Below are 15,049 nucleotides of genomic sequence, written 5' to 3'. Positions count from 1 at the left end.
ATTTATTCCATATTCTCCTCTATTAAACAGCAGTTCTTGCTCATAGGGGGTCATATGTTTGTTGAGTTTTTGTTTATATGTATTATTGTAGGGTCTACCTTACAATATAAAGCACCTTGAGGCACTGTTGTTGTGATTTGGTACTGTATAATTAAAATTGATTTATGAATTTATTACGGAAATTAATTAAATGATTATTCAAATTGATAGCAGAGAAAAGAACAAAACAAAGTAGTGGTGCAGAGTGTGGGCACTACTCTAAATTTATACAATGCCAATTTGACCTGTGTTCACTGTTACTTCTCTGTGTCCGTGTTTGCCTCATGTCTGTGCAAAGCACACACTATGAAGGCTGGCTGGTAATGGCAGATGACTTCATTAGGAGACATTTGCTCTGCTGCACTCCAAAGGCCAGGAGTCAGGCAATTACCCTATCTCCCAGGAGATTTACAATAGGGCATGAAAAAAAAATTGTAAAGTGTAAAATCTAAAGAGACAGGAGGCAGGATGCTACGGTTAACCAGAGCAGTCTCAGGTTCACACGGGGTAAAAAAATTTTCCGTTGCTCCAAGGACTTACTGGGCAGTTATTGGTTTTTCATTAAAGGGGCACCAGGTAAGAGGTTTATTGCCCTTAAGCACTAAATGACCATAATATATTTCTCTGGAGATTGGCCAGGTTATGAGTTTTGTGGCTTTCAAAACTCACTTTCCATCCCATTCTCCCCAGCCTCATCACCAACTTGATTTTCAAGATGCTCCCAAAGCCCCCAAACACAATTCACAAACATTCTAAAACAAACTATGGATAGTTTCACATTCTTGGTGCTGAAGTAAACTGAAGAAGCCTGCATCATCTGCTCATAATCCATTTCTGTTTGACCTCTGCTCTGTTTAATTAAAGGTCAATTATAGCTCAGTAACCATTAAAAGGAGAGTGTGGAGTGGGGTGGAGTATGGCCCTGATTCACTGATATTCCAATTCCTTCTACCCGATGAAGGTCAGCAAAGGTTACTGAAGACATAATGACCATTTACAACACAGAGTGTGAGTAGCACTCATCCATGACCTATCCCAGAGTTTTTTTCCCCCTTGAAAACAGGCATGTTATTTTCTGCCACATATTTGACCAACGGCATGATTATGACACAGTCTGGCAGGACTGTAATTATCAGTTTTAAAAATTTGAATGAAACATACAAGCCTTAAGCATCCCCAAACAAAGAGTATTTAAATATCCCTGACTTTAATGTGTTATAATTGTCTAAATTTAATCTCAATATGAGAACATTTTTTATTAATGTTCACTGCTCTGTTTTTACGTATTTCCTAGTTCAGACTCAATATCTAGTCTTGGCAACTGCTGAGTGATAAAGGAACTCAAACACTTAACATTTGTTTACAGCTGGACCCAGTGGCGTGTTTAGAAAATTTTTGTTGGGGGGGCCAGGTAGGGGCACAGATTTGGAGAAGGGTGGCAGATAATGTTAAAAACAATTCTACCAACCGTTAAGCATAATTCAATAACCCTATAACCCTAATAACCGAATGCGCTTTTAACTCTTATTAGAATGAGACTTTAACCACTACGGTGCAAAGTTTTTAGATACTAAGTTGATAAAGTACAAAAGATACAATCAGTCAGTGTTTATTCAGCAGTCAAGGACATCAATATTTTCTTAGTATTTTTACTGACATGTAGTGCACATATGCACAATATGTTTGAATATTAAAATACAAACATTTTTAACATACAATTTGCAAATTAGCTAATGCCAATGCAAAACCAATGCCTATTAAAAAAAGAAGATAATCTTCTCACAAACTGGTGTTTGATTTTGAAACAGGAAAAAGTGGGGAAACAAATGAAAAGACTAACATTTGAATAAAACCTGAAAGCAAGTAAATACTTTCTATGCTGCCTTATGGTAAACTTTGGTAATATTGATGTATAAAGAACAACACTGGCTGATGATGAAATACAGTCAGCTGGCATGGTGACACTGCCAGTATTAACCTGCAGGGCTGGACTGGGACAAAAAATTGGGCATTTTCACTACAGACCGGCCCACCAGGTATTAAAGCCATAAAGCCTTTGAATGAAAACAAATGCTGTTGTGACAGTGATGTACACTGTCTTTTTGTTATATGTATGATTTCTATACATTTTACGTCAGATAAAACTTTGGGGTGGCCAGTCTGGTTGGCAGGCCACCCCGCTGGACACGCCACTTGCTGGACCTCTATTCCCTTAATGGGAATTCCTTCTGAGGACAAGACATCAACAGCATGTTAGCACTAATGGAATGTCAAGTCGCTCTCCCTGACTGACTCACTGTCCTCAGAAACAACTATCCTGTCAACATCTCTTGAGGTGCCTTAAAGACAGCAGGCAGACAGACAGGTTTCACCTGAGCAAAAACAGGACAAAGGTGCATGTATCTCCCACAAAAGCTCAATTGGGTTATACTGAGAGCAGAAAACTAGGTCAACCTTGGCCTTTCCTTAATGCAAAGGCTTACTGTTATGAGACCAACCGGGGGTCTCGTAAGACTTGAGCTCTAATTTCTATGTTTTATGAGCCCCTAGTTAGGTGACTGTCTGACAGGGGCAGCTCTGTCATCTTCAAACAAAATGGCCCACTGCACTTAAACCAGAGGAAAGTGACTCAATATGCACATAACTTTACTCAGTGAGCATAATATTCATGGCCACAAGGCCTTCAATAATGTTAAGGTGTCCCTGGTTGGCCTAAATCTTCAACCTTTTTGCATCCAACTTTATTGCGTATCATTCTTTATCATTCTTTAACGTGTCATTTCCCAACTGTGAGAGACACAATAAAATCTAAAAGTAATAATCATTAAATAAGTATCATGCCCTGAGGCTTGCTGCCACTGAAACTGAAGCTGAAAGAGGGTGACAAAAGGAAGATTACCAGGTAATTCTTCATTTTAAAAAAAATAAGACTGGAAAAAACCCCAGTGCGATAGCATCATAACATGTTCGAACCAAGAGGTAATCTGTGTATGTCTGAGCAGTGTTTAGTTGACCAGGATTGAATGAAACACATACTGATACAGCAACCTGGTTTGTGAGTTTCACGAGGTTGGTGGTAGGTAACACAAGAACAGCAGTAACACCAGGCATGCTCACAAAATTATGGGATGAGCTTGACCACTGTATAGACGTAGGCTGTGTGTCCAGAGGGCAACACCTTGAGCACTTGTGAACATTGGAAGTTTTGTATGTAACTTTATATTCAGCCATGTATTTTAAATTTAGCATTTTATGAAAGTTGGACCTTATTTGACATTGAAGACGAGGTCTGAAGTCCAAATTAATGTGATATTTACAATACCCAGATATGATTCCCTATGTGTCTATATGTTGCCAATACAAACAATGGCAGTAAGAAACACAGTTTTAAATAGCTCTATGCAGCGTTATTGTCACTTTGACGTTCAGATCAATCTATTGACCTTGAAGGAGAGGTCAAATGTAACATGATATTTAAAATCTTTATACCTATGTCGACAATACACACCACAGTCGTAAGAATAGTTATAGGCTTTTTGTCAATTTTCGACCAATAAATCTTCGAGTTGCCGTTTAAGACTGTGGTGGGTGTAGGCCAAATTTGAATGGATTATTAACATGAACCCCCCTCCACACACTACAATATTTTATCAGGATTTATTTAAAGCTTTTAAACCTATCACATTTACAGACAGAAAGAATAACCTCGTTGGTGGAGGTAACAAAACATTACCCAAGCCAGACGAGTAACACTAATCCCAAACAGGGTGCCTGGGACCTAGTGTGCGTTATGATGACGAACAATTTCAAATGAAGCTTTTCAAACAAGACTTCCCAAAGCTGTGAACAGCTTTCAAAATATGTGGACTCTCCTGAAAAGGTGAGTCTGTGTTGCTACATTTACACATCCACTATAACCTGAAACACTCACCTCTCTGCATATGATTTAAAATCTAAAGATGAGCTGTGTAATACACCCAAACACACCACACCAATATTAAGTATTCTAAACAGACTCTATTAACACTGTTGGTTTAAAAACTCTGTTATATTTGACCTTGGAAGTTTCATATATAGTTTTCCTCCAGTGACAGGTTTATGCTTTACAGAGGTGCCCAGATGTTTTATAGCTAACGTCCACACTGTACCGTGGCTAGAGCGAATTTGTGCAGCAATAAGTACAGGGTGGCTGCTGGTCACAGAGTCTTGTGGGAAAGAGCCCATGAAATCACATTTTCACCAAAGTGGAAACTATTAAGGCCTGAAAAGTGTTGTGCTGTGCAATTCCTTTCAGTAGTGACTCAGACATTCTTGAAATATTAAAGACAACATTAGCTTTAAAGCGCTTGTAATCTTTCCTATCAAGTGGCTGATCAAAGCAGACGGGTTGGTTTTGGCGTACTCCTCCACAAAGGTTTGTCATAAACAGGGCAGGGAGACAGTTTGGCCTATCACTAAAGTGCTTCAGGCATAGGGTGCATAAAGGACAACTAATTGTCCTCTAACTTTGCTTAAAAAGTGGTCATTAAAACACACAATTAAATGCATAGTAAAAGACAGCAAGCCTAAAGCCTAGAAGACTTTCATTGACTTTTTTAACCTTTCTTTTTCTGTTGAGCATATTAAAAAAGAGCCAGTGCAGAGACGCCAGCATTACAATGCAAGAGATAACTAAAATGCAAAAGAGGCTGTCCACTCAGAATCAGCCAATTTTCGAATGCATGTCTGTTTTCTCTTTCCTGCATTTCTATGCAAGGAAACTCTTCTTCCCTATTTCTTAATGAGCCCAGTTATGCCAGCAAGTGGCCACACATGCAGCCAAAACAAGTACAATGCATTCTGGAACATGGCTGCATGTACTGGAAATAATTAGTTCCATGGTTTAATTTCTGGTTAATGACAACATTCAGTGCTGTCATGAATACTGACAACAGGAGGACTGATCCTCATAAACCATAAAACAACGTCCCGCTGAGATCCTTCAAACTGAATATCATCAGGGATATCCCCAAAAATCCGGCAAGGTGTTGTCAGTAAACAGCACACATGCGCTCGTCAACCTGTTTGGCGGTTCTGATTCATTCCAACCAAGAGTGAGCAAACGACAGGACAGGAAAACAAACAAAATGATAAGCCCAGATTTCTCAGGACAGGGAGCTCGCTGACTTCAGATCAGCTGACTTCTGTTGAATCTTCTTCTTTGAAGTGATTCAACGTTAATGACATCACACTTTGATCTGAATGAATGTATATGAATGTAAATGATTGAAAATGTTAGTGTATAATTTATGCTTTAAAACAATTAACAAGTGAGATTAATTTAGTCGATGTGGATTTTCTTTTAACTTTAAGGCCCCACACTTTGAACATGAATCATGGATCTTTGTTCACAGTTTCCCTAATTTCAGAATTAGATTTCATCCCTCTTCATTGGATGAAAAGCAGCTCATAAACCACCAAGCTTTTAGCCATCCACTCTATTCTAGTTCCATTTTGTGATTAATAAGAATCACTGTGAAAACAGGCGATGTGAATGTCAGTTTCAGATGACAAAGTTAAAAACTGTTCTATTAATTTATTCCCACTGGGTCCGATCAGTGCATTCCTACTCAACCTCGCCTGTATTACTCAGAACAGTGAAATAAGAGACAGAGTGACATTACACAGAGACATGTTTTAAGGTCAGAGAGAAGAAGAGGGGCCTATTAGACATGCTTCTAGAACAATCCCCTTGCTTTTGCTATTCACAGTCACAGAAAGACGAAGATAGGGAAGTAGAAAAGGTGAAATGGCTTTGCCCTGCTCATTCACTGCACAACAGATAAACTCAGATCATCTGGCAGACTGGAGACATTACTAATCCGGCTCAGTTGGGATTCAGTGGGAAGTGCTATTGTTCTCAGAGTGCCATTAAACTCCACATCAACTGGAGTGCTGCTCACAACCACTGACAGAGAGGAGGTATATTGTATACTGTTCAAGCCTTGGCTGTGGTCTGCATACACGGTCTTGCTTGAACTACCGGCTGAGATCAGCATGATTTATGGAGAGTTAAAGCGTGAGGTTTGAAAAAGTGAGTGAGGCAGCAAGGAGGGAAGGAGGAAGGAGATAAACATACAAATAGAAAAAAGGAAGACGAGGACAAACAGAATTGGACAATGTGTGCAAAAGTGAGCATGGAGGTGACTTTGGAAGTGGATGGAAAGGAAACAGTTTGCCTTTGCTTCAGTTCAACCATGCGATCACTTAAAGAAGAAAAGCACATACACGTATAGGTCACTGAGAGACGAAGTGCTTGATTCGACCGTGGTGTCTGAAATTAATCAGTGGGTGACACCAACAAAATCTCCTACCATAAGGCCTGGTCATCCTGTGTCCTTCGGACTGAGAACGCACTGATCTGACACCCATGACGTGACCTTAATGTTATGACTCAAAGCTAAACGTCATCAGAATTACTCACAAGCTGAGTGAGATGAACCAAGTGGGTCCTTAAGAAAAAAAAGTGCTCACTCCATCTACTGCAACATAAGCAAAATCCTGAAGTAATACTTACACGTACATTTCAATAGTATTCTCATTTGTACAAAAATTATACATGAAAAAATGACAAAAGGTGAATTTGTTTCACCCTAAAGAGGGTCAAACTGTAACTCTAACATGGTGCTCTAAGTCACAGGTGCTAATCCTCACAAAAACCCTACAGTCTATATAATGAGTAGATTTTGATGTGTATTGATTATAATAATTATTTTATTTTTATTTTTATTTTTTTGTTATCTATTTGCCAAGACTTTGAAATAATGTAATAAAACCAGAAATGACATATTCCAATCACAGGGTTACAGTTATGGTTAGGGAGTTTTGCTGACAATGACTTAGCTCTCAGAGGGCCTGGCCAATCTAAACCCAAATGCTTGGTATATACACCTAAGCCTAACCACCTTTGATCTGAGGTCAGCATTTTTTTAATAAACCCATTTGGGGTTTGATTTCTGTGCTTTTTCTTGTGTGCAACACACAGTTTAGGGGCCCCTGAGTAACTTGCTGCAACTGTTGACCCTTAAACCATTTTAAGTTGGTGAACTGAAATGTGGTGAGTCACAGAGAGATTTCCACTTTCCAAACCTCCATTAATAGGTCCCCAGTAAGCTAGTAGATGTTAAGAGGATAAATAAAGCTTTTCACATGTCACAGCTATACTGTGTGTGTATTGTATAATGCCAGTGTGTTAATGACCTGTGTTAGAGTCAGAATTAGAGGATATATCAGAGTACACCCTGGACAGGTCATCAATCTGTCAACGGGCGTCGGGACAATTAAAATAACACAAATGTCCTTAAATTAAAGTTTGGCTTACGTCAGACAGCAAACGTAAAAGCATAAAAACAAACATATATAATAATAATGATAAAAAAACTGAAAAAAACAACAACCCTGATTTGATTCTTTGGATTCACTACTTCTGCTAATCATAAGGTTGCACACATGAATTAAAAAGCAAAGAACCTTATGCAAGGCAGTAGAAATACAAGTACACTAACCAATACAAACAAGAAGAGATTGGTTCATTCTGTCACAACTTACTTAAAAGAGACATAAAAAGTAAATATATATATATATATCATTAAGTATAATAATAATAATAATAATAATAATAATAATAATAATAATAATAATAATAATAATGAGAAGAAGAAGAAGAAAAGCAAAATTAAAGCAGCTAAATTAAAAGCTCTAAAACAGCCCAGAGAGAGTGGAGGAGCTGTTTTTACACCATGAAATATATCCTAATTTATGTGTATCCATTAATATATTATAAATACATAAAATTACAGTAATTATTCTCATGTGAACGTTATCCCTTTAAACTAGTTTAGGGAAATGTGCAGTCATCTGCAAACTATCACTTCTACGGCTGCCAGAGTCTTCTCCTCTGTGCTCCGTCGGCTTCAGAGCGCTCAGACCTCCGCTTCACATCCCCTGCTCCTCCGGGCGCACTCACCTAACTTTTGCGGCCACGGAAGAAATCGCATCACTCCTCAGATTCTTCCTTTTGGACACCGCAGTTCCCATGCTGAAGTGGAAACAACCCAGGGGAGAAAACGCAGACCATTCCACAGATTGGTCGGCGAAGGATGCAGACAGGAGAGGAAAAAACCGCGAGGAAACGGCAAAATGAGAACCATCAGTGCGCACGACCCACGAGCTCAATCATCTCATGTTCATCTCGGTGTTTAGAAAGAGAAAGCTGAGTGTTCAAGAAGAGCCGCGGACTCTGCGTAAAGCGCAGGAGCGCAACTGGAAGATGCGGGGAATGTGGACCACCGCGCTCTGCTCTGCTCTCCTCATCCAACTAACGTGTCCACAAAGGAAGCCAGACCATAAAAGGAAGAGCAGCCCTCGTAGCTGCCGCACAGCGCGGACAGGTGCGGGGTGGGCAGCAGCGAGAGGAGGAGAACACGCTGCTTCATTACACGGGTGTATGTGAGATGAAAAGAGGTGTGGACACTCGAGCCCACAAGTAATCACGCCGCTTATTATCTGCAAACAACGCGTGTGGCATTCAGAGACTGTGGGGACAGACGGGCGCAAACAGTAATATCACATTTTAAACCTGCTGAGATACTTCTTGTATTTTACTTTGTTTCCAACAGTTCGCGATTTCATCGTGAGTGGGGCTTTTTAAAATTCTCTGTCTGGGGTGACATATCAGTGAGATGTGGCAAAGCTTTTACATAAAACAACTCACATTTGGTAACATTTGGGTTGGTGTGACAGCATACTGCGCAGTTATAATGTTTTATATGTGTGCTGTACTTTGATCCCATTTCCCATGCACGTTTCTGCTATTAGTAATTATTGTTCACTCTGATAAATGCTACTGGTGAAAGTTGCTCCAGTACAAAGTGTCCATTCCTCCAAACAGCAGTTCTCTTAACAAGCAAAAGCATCTGAGAATGGAGACTGCATTAGTACATTATGTGGGATGTGGCCCAGTCTGAACTCTAGCACTTCCAAGTGTCTGTGGTTTAGTGGGTCACGTGTTAGTATTGATCCTCAAAAGAGGGTTAGCAATCTGTGACTCCCAAAACTCTGTTTTTATTTGGTGTTTGTTTAGAGGTCTGCAAACATCAAGTGAGCGTGAGTCACTCAACTAGAACATACAGAATGTACAAGAAACTTTGCTAATGCAAGGGTGGTAATGTCCTATTTTTCATTAGCAAAGCCTTTAACCTCCTAAGACCCGAGTTCTTCCACGGCATGCATTTTAAATTTCTCTTTGATATTTGAGCATATTGGGACCCAGTGAATGTAAAAACAAAGTTGTTGTTTTTTTACCTGATTTTTGTTTCTAAGAAAAATGAAGGCCACATATGAGGATATTCATTTGAAATTTTGATGGAACAGTAGCAGTATAATGTCCTCGTAAGTGGATATCAGACCCTATAGAGCACAATTGAGTATTTTGGTCTAAATAACCCAAAATTTGATTGTCACATATGTGGATGCCAGGTCCTAGGAGGTTAAGTCAAGTCACTTCAATTATCAGCTAGTTCAGTTGGAAAACAAATGTACTTGTTGTCACAGGATGAATGCTCTTGCAGCAGATAAAGATGACACAAATCTGTTACTCTTCTCACAAATAATAATGTTTAATTTTGCTCTGAGTCCTGTGACATGTTCAGGATGTACCCCACATTTCAGGTGGGATAGACTTCAGCCCCTCAGTGACCCTGAATTGGAATAGCAATTGAGAAAATGTTCCAGCTGATGTAAGGATAGTACAGTTATCTAGGTCCTTATGTATTTGGACAATGACACAATTTTTGCAATTTAGCTTTCATGCACTATTTTAAGTCAATGATTTAAGTGCAGATGTTCAATTTTAATTAAAGTGGCTTTACAGCCATTTTTCTGCACTTTCAGAGGTACAAAAACAATTGGACAAACTAACATAATTTAAAATATAAGCATTGTTTTTAATCCTTGGATGAAGATTGTTTGCTGGCAGTGGCTGCAAACCCATGCAACATCAGCATGTGCTACATTTCTTACTTTCGCATTATCTGTTAGGTCGTTATTGCAGCAGCATTTACTTGCTGCTTGTTTGTGGTGCTTACTGAAGGAAAAACTGAAGGCAGAAATTGAAAAGCACAATCTGTTGGGTGGAGATAATGCGACTGAATTGGCCATTGAAGGATATCCCATTTCTTTGCCTTCACAAACCCACTGGTTGCTTTTGTAGTGTACTTTGGCTCATTATTTCTTTAACTGTGAATTTCTGTCCACATAGTTTTGGAGCATTTGGCTGAATCTAAGCAGAGTATAGCCCTGTGCACTTCACAGTTCACCCTGACATATCTATTAACAGTCGCACACTTGTGACATTCAACATACCAATGCAATAACATTACCTCCACCATGTTTGTTTCAGATCCATGTTTTTCTCTTCCCATCATTCTGTTTTTTGTTTGTTTGTTGTTGTTTTTCTGTTTGTTGATCTGAATTGATCTTTGGTGTAAAAAAAAAAATCAATAGTACAAAGAATAATAGTTACCAAAATTTAGGCCTAATGAAGAAAATGTTATGGGATCACCAAGTCATTGGAATTTAAATTATAATTGTTGATGAAACTTTCCTGCTAATTAATCAGAGATAGAGATGATCAGAGTGATTAGTCATTAGAGCCACAAATGTATCAGTTCAATTATTGTAATCTGATAAACAGTTGCCTTTTGCCCCTTGTTTTCTTTTTATCTGCTTTCTTGCTTGTTCCTTGTAAATGAACATATGCAAATACACAAAAGCAAAAATGAAATGTGCATTGCTATAAAATTCAATATGAAATGAGGTTTCTCTGCGACTCGAAAATACATAGAAAGTTCTCTCAATATATCTCTTCTGGCCTTTGCTGGCAGCACTGACTGCCCTACTTTTGAGGAGCAGGCCAGTCTACATGCAATTAAGAAATATGAATGTTTTAAATTAACATGGTTTGTGTTAAATCTGCACTCTGTGATAAGGGCTATCCACAACAGTGCTTTATTGTGGCATTTTGTATTATAAAATGACTCATCTAATTTTACTTTCTGGTCATTCACATGATGGCTAAGCTACTTTGGGACATTGCAATAGCTGAAGATTTATCCAACTGGATGGTACCTCCAAGCAAATAATCAAAAGCTGCTGATGGTGATTAGATTAGGTTAACAGTAGACAACAGCAGAACAGAAAAACAGAAGAAAATCAATTTCCACTACCACTGAGGTATCTATTGACCTGGGAGTCTTGCAGAATATGTTTTGCTCACCGGGAAAACAAAATCAATTCAATGTCAATATTCAACCATTGTGGAAGAAGCCAATTCATCTCCCTATTATGTTTATGAAAGCATGTAAGATATGTAACATAATGCTCATGACCTTTCAGATTTCTGTCCACTTGGAGTGTGGATACTCTGGGGCTCAAGTCTAACACTTGGGATTATCACCCTGAGTGCTTGGGCAGGGATTTGTAAGCCCCTGATTCTAATATAAGGGGAAAAAATCAGAATGTCACTGCTAATGAAATGTGTGGGTACAACAGACTAGTGTTTTGTTTTTTCCCTGCATTAACATTTCTTAATTCAACACACAGAGTAATAGCTGGGCAATTGGAACTTCAATATAGCACCGGCAACATTATTTTTTGATGCATCCAAAAAATAAACACAACATGATCTTTATGCTAAATGGCCTAGAGGTGCAGTAGTGAGTGTTATCTTAAAGCATGAAACCTGCATGGGTTTTCACTGAGGATTATTGTGTCACTGGTAATGATGACTTTTTTTTTTTTAAGTTAAAAGTAGTTTTAGTTAGAATGATTATTTTCTTTGTTTCCCCAGTGGTGCTTTGTCCAGGGCGTTCCCTTCCTTTTGCATCACTTGGGGTATGTTGAACCTATATTCTTTCCAATGGCCAACAGGGGGCAAATCCTCTGGTTTAATAGGACCCACTATTGTATAAAACAATCCATTCTTTAAGCGGTGACGTATGAACCCTGCTTCCGGGTCCAAACTACTATTTATTTATTAAAGCTGTTGTGTTTTTAACATGTTTTATTGTTTTGTATCTTGTTCTATTTAATCTGAACAAGCTCCTGAAAACAGTCACTGATCACTGTCGGCCTCTCTGTGTTTTTATTATCACTATTCGTTTTAAAGCTCAGTTTTTAAAACCTTACGCTATAACTACAGCCCAGCCCATGCAGCAGAATATTAATGACTAACCTTGTATTGTGGATGGATTATCTCAGTTGTTCCCCTGACTGAAGTTTGGTCCGTTTACAGGATCCTGCCATGCGATTGCATTTGTCCTTAACCATCGTCAGTGTTGGGCAAGTTACTTTGAAAAAGTAATTAATTATAGTTACTAGTTACTTCTTCAAAAAAGTGACTGAGTTAGTTACTGAGTTACAAGATTCTAAAAGCAATTAATTACTTGAAAAGTAACTATTGCATTACTTAAATTTTTTTTTTTAACCCTCTGGAGTCCAGGGTATAATTGGCCATTTTTACCTACTTTTGATTTGACCTCTACATTTCACCTTTAAAAACTATTTACTGTGCCTTGTTTGGTATCATTCTTTTCAGCACAACCTCACGTGTCTGAATTTACAGTTATGTTTTCATTTTGACATACTGTATTAACACAATTGATCTAAAATCAGACAAAAAACATAAAGTCAGAGTAGAAAAAGTTATATTTTTTATTGTAACAACCACAAACATGTTTATTGAATCATATTTCATACATTAAATGCAAATAAAAGTGGTCAATTTTTAAATCATATGCACAACTTGCATTAAACACAACACAAGACTTCTGGAAAATTGTCTTTTGGACCACCTCGGTTATGCAGAAGTTTGTAAAATAGTGATGAAAAAGTCACTGTCATGAACATGAAGTCATGATTAAATGAAGTCGATTTAAATGAAGTCATTGTAGGCATCGTAACAGTTAAGTTTCCTCTTGCTAACCACCTTGGCCAATATGTGTGATACAGAAAACATGGATGAAAAAGTTGTTAATAACTCCTTTAGTACATAAGCAAGGAAAATGTTGATGTTAATGGAGAGGGGAAAACAGCTATACCCATGTCTGGCCTAAAAAAAAGGGAAGTTGACTAGGTACAGGCTCTCAACACTATCAGATTGCACACAATTAATTTTAATAGATATGTAGTCCTCACAGGACATATAAGGAATTTAGTAAATACTTTATATTCAAGTAAATTTATATTCAAGTAAATGAGCTCAGCCTTAAACATACAGTCAGGGAAATGATTTGAACTGAAGCTGACTTTATAAGTTCCCCCACTAACAAAGAAATGATCAGTCTATAATTTTAGTGGTAGGTTTATCCGAACAGTGAGAGACAGAACAACAATCAAAAAATCCAGAAAAATGCATTTCAAAAAAGTTATAAATTAATTCGCATTTTCATGAATGAAATAAGTATTTGATCCCCAGCAAGACTTCTGGCTCCCAGGTGTATTTTATACAGGTGTCAAGCTGACATTGGGAGCCTTCTCAACTCGTTACCTGTATAAAAGACAGCTCTTGGGTGAGAACCTCCTTCCCTCAGATAGTGCACTCTAGCATGGCAATTATCCAAAACACACGGCCAAGGCAACAAATGATTGGCTCAAGAAGGAGCATGTTAAGGTCTTGGAGTGGCCTAGTCAGTCTCCAGACCTTAATCCCATAGAAAATCTGTGAAGGGAGCTGAAGGTTCGAACATCAGCCATGAAACATTAGGGATTGGAGAGGATCTGGAAAGACGGGTGGGACAAAATCTCCCCTGAGATGTGTGCAAAACTTGTGGCCAACTACAAGGCATGTGCAAGACCAAGTACGTTTTGCAAAGGTATCAAATATTTATTTCATTCATGAAGTGGAAATGAATTTATAACTTTTTTGAAATGCATTTTTCAGAATTTTTTTGGTTAATGTTCTGTCTCTCACTGTTCAAATAAACCTACCACTAAAACTATAGACTGATCATTTATTTGTTATTGTCTCTGCTTGCCTTTTTTGTTAAAATCATAGCACGCCACTGCCAACACTGACAATTGTAAAAAGACTCTGTGGGTTACCAGACGATACAGCAGCAGAAGGAGTGGCAGAAAGTAAGGCTTGAAGGGATGATGAGCTAGAACTATGAAGGCCCTGTTATACAGTGTCCACTGCACCGTACGACAAAATGGACATCAAATTGACAATATACCTGCTGTCGCAAGCTGCTGTGTCTGCTGGTCATGCACCTTTTGATTTTTGTAACCTGGTGCATTGTGCTGCTGCCACCACAGCCAGATGATGTATCAGTATAATGATATATTAGTCCAGAAGCTCAGAGATTCAAAGATTGTACAGGGGGAGATGTTACAACAGTTTGAATACATCAGACTTGAACAAAGTGTAATAAAAACCTCTTTGCTTTTAGTTTTAATTCTTCTCCTCCAATACCTGCGCTGATGTGGAGGTTTTGTCTGTGTGACGACCGTTCAGCGGAATACTGCAGTGGGAGTCGGTGCCTCAATGGCGAGCATTGATAGATATGGCTGTGTGATGATGTCAAGTGCAAAGCCACCTATGGGGTGGTTATAATGGGACCCTTACACATGAGCATAAGGCAGTTCTGGCAGTAGTACAAAACTAGACTTGTGAGTCAGGTCAAAGCAAATAAAGCAACCTACTCACACAAGAAGGATAAAGTGATCTAAGGTATACGAGCATCTCCTGTCTTCTTCATTTTTTCCCCTCCTTTAGGGCACTTTTAACTCCTGTCAGTGAAAAGTGCTATAAAGAATCAATACTACTCGCTTGCTACTTAATCAGGAAGTGGATGTGAGTCTGCATCGTTGTTTGACCTGCAAGTGGCAGGTCAAATAATGTGAGGCCACAATTGTGGATGGGTTGGGAAAGCTTTGAGTGACCTAATTTGTGAATGCAGATAATGACCAATAA

The 15,049-nt window shown here is 38.6% G+C and overlaps 1 protein-coding gene across 1 annotated transcript in view; it reads right to left on the bottom strand.

The window, feature by feature from the left end:
- Nucleotides 1-8,428, bottom strand: part of nsmfb (NMDA receptor synaptonuclear signaling and neuronal migration factor b) — a 58,891-nt gene extending 50,463 nt beyond the window's left edge. Inside the window, exon 1 of the mRNA XM_006797548.3 lies at nt 8,045-8,428. Within this exon, the coding sequence (XP_006797611.2) occupies nt 8,045-8,115 (71 nt within the window). The 5' untranslated portion in view covers nt 8,116-8,428. The remainder of the gene's footprint in view (nt 1-8,044) is intronic.
- Nucleotides 8,429-15,049: the final 6,621 nt, after the last annotated feature.

Source organism: Neolamprologus brichardi, chromosome 12 (assembly GCF_056152115.1).
Source record: "Neolamprologus brichardi isolate AB-2024 chromosome 12, ASM5615211v1, whole genome shotgun sequence".
Classification (NCBI taxonomy): Eukaryota; Metazoa; Chordata; class Actinopteri; order Cichliformes; family Cichlidae; genus Neolamprologus; species Neolamprologus brichardi.
This window is presented reverse-complemented; position numbering and strand designations above follow the sequence as displayed.